The following is a 4,957-nucleotide window of genomic DNA, read 5'->3' as shown; positions in this document are numbered from 1 at the left end:
CAGCCACAGAAGGGCCCTGGTCAGCCCAGTCTCTGAAGCAAACTCCCAGGGAGCGAGAGAGCGAGCCTCTGAGCCTGCAGCTTGCTAAGCTAATTAAAAGGGGATGGGAACATGTCTCCAAGGACACCTGAGTGTCTCTCCCCACTGGGGTCATTGCAGCTCAGCAGGGGAGGGCATGGAGGGCCCGGGAAACCTCGGCCTTCCCCGGCCTGGAACAAGCCCTTCTGCCCACCTGACCTCCCGGTCTGCGACCTACTCCGACACCTGCAGACAGGCCCTGCTCCACCTCTGCCTCAGGGAACCCTCCTGTCCCCACTTAGGATGGAAAGGAGGGCACCCCGAGATCTCTCCTCTGGCCCAAAAGAACCCGTGGCAGGTCGCTCCCCAGCCACAGGGGCCCTTCCGAAGTCCTTTACCAGAAAACGTCCTGAGGAGCCCTCTAAGGTGCGGGGTGGGGGATGGAGCTGCCCCAAGGCACCCAGGGCCTTGTCTCCACGAGGCCCCAAGCCCTCCACAGGAGGGACTCCTGGGCTTCCCGGCCCTGTGGTCAATGCCACACTCGAGTCCAATTGGGCAGCAGCACCTAGCCACTCCCTGGTGTGTCTGTCCCGCACACCTGCCGGACAGTCCAGCCTCTGCCTTTTCGTGGTGCAGCTCCGGGCCCAGCACCACCTTTCTGCTCAGCACACACCCGCTGTGAAACCCCATTTCTAGAGGTCGCCTTCTGAGTCGCCCCACGAGCCCCACCTCACGTGACAGAGCTAAGAGGGGAAACAAGAGGCCCTTGACCCCTCTGCCCCCACTCCTGGTGCTTAGAGGGCACGCTACTCCCCGCCTGGACGTTGGCGTCCACATCCCTGGCACAAAGCCTCTGGCAGCTGTGGGCGCTATTTTTGCCTCAAGAGCTACCATCTCAGCTGTGGCTGCCACCCCCATGGGAGGTGGCCTGAGGGGAGGTGGTGCCTGCACGGGGCTGGAAGACTTCGGACCTGGACTCTCAGAACCGATCTGGGTGGCAGGGGTGGGGTGGGGTGGGGAGGGAGGGAAGGCTCCTTGGCACCAGGGGCGCAGGAGACACCCTGTAGGTCAGGGCAGCGCTCACAGCCGCTGGGCCACATTTATTAGAAACTGGAAGCCCATCTAGCCCGCCTCCTGGCAGAGGTGTGGTCCCTGGGGGCCCAGGGACGGGCCCTCCACGGCAAACAGCCCAGAGGCCCTCCTTGGGCCAAAGCAAACAGAACAGTCAGGAATGTTCCTTCCCAGCAAGGAGGTGACCCTCCGGAGCAACGTTGGGATGTGGGCACAGGTCCAGGCCAGCTCCAGCCCTGCCGCTCCCGCCTCCCCTGCAGGCCCTGAGCCGCAGAGGCTGTGGTGAGGGGAGAAAGGCGGGCCCTCTGGGAGCCTAGCTGCCGAAATACTCCTGCTGGAACTTCTGGAAGTCTTCCTCGGTGAACACCGTGCCCTCGGCCTTCTTCTTCTTCTTCTTTTTGGTTACAGGCCGGTCACAGGCCTTGCGGCCCCGGTTCTGACGCACAATCTGCGGGCGTGTGGGAGTCAGGAGCCCCGGCTGATGACTCTGGCACGAGAGGGACTCCCAGCCACTCGGAGCCACATGACCTGGCACAGCTGACTAAGGGCTGCCCTTCCACCGCCCCGGGAGGCAGGGCACACTGCTTCCACTTAGAGGGGCCAGCCACAGCCCAAGGAGTCGCAGGGAGTAAGGCCAGGCCCAGCCTCCCCCTTCCCCCACTCTGCTCCCGGCCCTTGGGGCGAGGCTCACCCCAACACAAGTGTCTCCAGCTCTTAGGAGCCTGGAGGGTGGCCCAACCTCCACCCGTGCTTAGGGCCAAGGTGGGCAGGGCTGAGATGCCCGCAGATTCCAGGAACAGCCTCAGCTCACCCCCAGCTTCCTTCGCTCTGACCAACCTGCCTGGTGACGGATTCAGACACTGTGCTTCTTGCGCTGGTCATAAACCTCAGGTTCACTCCAAGGTAACCTTGGTGCTCTCGCTTCTGGAACTCGGCTGTGAATGGTGGGCAGGGTGGCATCAATTCAGATTCACTCCTTGGGAGGCCTCTTGTCCCCTCCTGACATCTCCCAGCTTACCCCTTACGCCCACAGCCCCACCAAAGGCCCCATCGTCTCTCTTCTAGGTCACTGTGACAGCCCGGCCTCCTCCGTCAAAAGCACACTCCACACAGATCCTGCCCAAACCCCCGTGGTGCCAGCTGCTCAAGTGACTTATTCAGCACACATGCCCTGGGCCCTCTCTGTGTCAGGCACTGTTCTAGGTGCAAGAGCAGGAAACAGAACCGACAAAAACTTCTGCCCTTGTGGAACTGACATTCTGTGGGAAGAGAGATGGTAAACAAGGCAAACGATTTTTTAAGGGTGATCGTTTCACGGAGAAAAACACAACAGCAAACGGCAGTGAGGGGTTGAGGGGTGCCGGGGGGAGGGCGGCAGTTCCCAACAGGAAGGTACAAGAAGGCCTCACTGAGACGAAATCCGCCCAAGGACTGGAGGGAGAGCGTGACACTGTGGGGAAGAGCATTCTGGGTAGAGGGAACAGCCTGGGCAAAACCTCTGAAGCAGAAGTGTGACGAATGTGCTGGAAGAACAGAAAATGGCGGGGGTGGGGAGGGGAGAGCCCTAGGATTCGAACCTGGAGCGGACAGAGCCGTGGGGCCTCAGCAGGCACTGTGAGAACTCAGGCTCTCACCGAGGCGGACGGGAGCCCCTGGAGGGTGTGGGGCAGAGAAGAGACAGGTCTGCCCGAGGATTTTCCAGGAGTGCTTTGGCACTGTGGTGAGACAAGATTACTGGGGGTGGGGGTGGAAGGCAGGGGCCTGGGTAGGAGGTTTTTCCACAATCCAGGCAATAAACACTGCAGCTCAGACCAAGGTGGCAGCCACTGAGGCCGGGAGTCCCCTCACGCATCGCTTCGGTGCCATGACAGGGCGGCGGGACGACGATGGCTGGGATGGAGAAGTGACCCGGCACACCACGTGCTCCTGCTCCACGCCAGCAGCCAGCATCGCTGTTGCTCAGACGGATCTCACTTCCTTGCCTCCACTTTGGCTCATGTTGTGTTTCCTCCTTAGAACCCATAGTTCTTTGTAACAAATACCTGAACACTTTCTATGCGCCCTGGGGATTCAAAGATACCCTAGGAGCTGATGAAATCCTGCCACAAGTCAAAACACCCTACCATCCAGTCCACACCTGCCCCTCTTAAGTCTGTACAGTGGCACCACATTGCCCAAGATGCTCTCCTAGAAACAGGGCTCCATTCCCGCTGGATCTCCTTCCCCCTCCATCCTCACAGCCAGTTCACTGAGGCCATCAAGGCTCCCTCTTCACTGCATCAGCCACCTGCACAATTCTGTTATCTCTGCACCACCACCACCACCCAGGCCACAGCACCTCCTAGTTGAATGACGTAGGTGAGAGCAGGGCTCTGGAAACACACTGCCTGGTTTCTACCTGTACCATCTGGGCAGGTGCCTGTTTCTGCACCTGTACAATGGGGTAATAACAGCACCGACGGCACAGGGTTGCTGTGAGAGATGAAATCAGTGAATATTTGTACGAGACTTAGAAAAGCACCGGGCGCAAGGAGTTTTAATTTTTATTAAATGCTCCGTCTCTGACCCTCGTTCACTGTACGTTGCCTTTAACCAGGTTTCTTTTAAATTTTCAAAGGCAACGAATTTCTTTCGGACTTTGTAGATGCCATTCTCCTGGATTACTCCTCCCCTAGCTCACTCTTATACTTCAGGTCTGGGCTTAAATGTTGCTTCCTTAGAAAAGCCTGATTTGGCCCTGAAGTCCTTCTCAAAGCACGAAAGTCTTACTGCACAGACTTCATCACCGCAACTATATGCTGATTTTGAAACTCTATGATGCTTCTCTCCCCGTTTGAGGGCTGAGACGGTGATGTGTTCACCTCCGCGTTCCTAGGGCCCCGTCCTGCGCCCGTCGCACAGGTGTTCTAGAAATGTCTGGGGAACCTTTCAAGCCCTGACTCAAGTGCCCCCTCCTCCAGGGCACAGGCCCCTATCCCAGGAGCAGCACGTCCCGTCCCGTCCACTCCCAAACTCACCCAGCGCCGACTTGGGAACCTTTCCCTTGGCCGAGTTCCGCAGTTTCTGGGCCTGGGTCGCCTTTGCCTTCCGGGTCCGTTTCTTTGGAGCCTGGCTAGGCTTAGTCTGGCCTGGCGCGGCCTCGGGGGCTGTAACGGGCACAGAGAAAGGCACGGACCCGGGTCGGAGGGCGCTCAGGGCTCCCATCCCACCGAGGCTAAGCCCGGCCTGGATCGTTCCGCACCCCGCAAGCTCCATCCCCAGTCCCTCCCACCTTCCCTCCTCACCTTCGGGAACCCCCAAAAGCTCCAAGCCCCGCCGCAGCAAGGCCGCCGACATAATTGCACTTAGCCCCGCCCACACGCCTCAAGTACTTCCGCCCTGGACACCCCTGTTTTCTCGGCGGAAACCAGAGCGAGAACAGAAGGTTCCGCAGAGGAAGTGCGTTAGGACGCATGCGTTATACTTACCACTGGGCGGGAAGGGGGCGGGATATGGAGGTGGGGCCAACACACGAAGGACACATTTGTCGTCCAATCCCAATCCAACCAACCCTTTGCGAGCCAGGCCACACCTTCTCCAGGAAGCCGTCTACCCCTAGCCCAGCCCAGCAGAGTTTGGTAGGTTAAGCCTCTCGGTTCTGGCTGCTCCGTCAAGGGCGAGGCCGGGGGCAGGGCGGAGTGGTAATATTCTCAATTTTTATGAAAAAGGAGAATGCATTTTTTGAAGTATTTTTAAATGCAATTCAACCAGAGCAACGTATCGCACAGATAGAGTTCGCCTTAACGGCTGTCTTCTTTAAACCGGACATTAAAGGCATTTTCAAGAATGCAAAACATATAAGTGTTTTCCCACTATTTTGTTGTTTTGT

The 4,957-nt window shown here is 58.5% G+C and overlaps 1 protein-coding gene across 1 annotated transcript; it reads right to left on the bottom strand.

Annotated features, from left to right (window-relative positions):
- On the bottom strand, positions 1,081–4,526 carry RPS19BP1 (ribosomal protein S19 binding protein 1). Its single transcript, XM_003126008.4, has 4 exons — positions 4,374–4,526; positions 4,107–4,235; positions 1,927–2,024; positions 1,081–1,537 (listed from the first exon to the last, which is right to left on the bottom strand). The coding sequence occupies exons 1-4, from the start codon at positions 4,423–4,425 to the stop codon at positions 1,403–1,405; spliced, it is 414 nt and encodes a 137-aa protein (XP_003126056.1). The 5' UTR covers positions 4,426–4,526; the 3' UTR covers positions 1,081–1,402.

Source organism: Sus scrofa, chromosome 5 (assembly GCF_000003025.6).
Source record: "Sus scrofa isolate TJ Tabasco breed Duroc chromosome 5, Sscrofa11.1, whole genome shotgun sequence".
Classification (NCBI taxonomy): domain Eukaryota; kingdom Metazoa; phylum Chordata; class Mammalia; order Artiodactyla; family Suidae; genus Sus; species Sus scrofa.
This window is presented reverse-complemented; position numbering and strand designations above follow the sequence as displayed.

Excerpts from the sequence above, each read along its gene's own strand:
- RPS19BP1 (XM_003126008.4), bottom strand. The coding sequence starts at position 4,425 with ATGTCGGCGGCCTTGCTGCGGCGGGGCTTGGAGCTTTTGGGGGTTCCC. Across the intron at positions 4,236-4,373 it reads GCTTTTGGGGGTTCCCGAAG|CCCCCGAGGCCGCGCCAGGC; the intron begins GTGAGGAGGGAA and ends TGCCCGTTACAG. Across the intron at positions 1,538-1,926 it reads CTGAATCCGTCACCAGGCAG|ATTGTGCGTCAGAACCGGGG; the intron begins GTTGGTCAGAGC and ends ACACGCCCGCAG.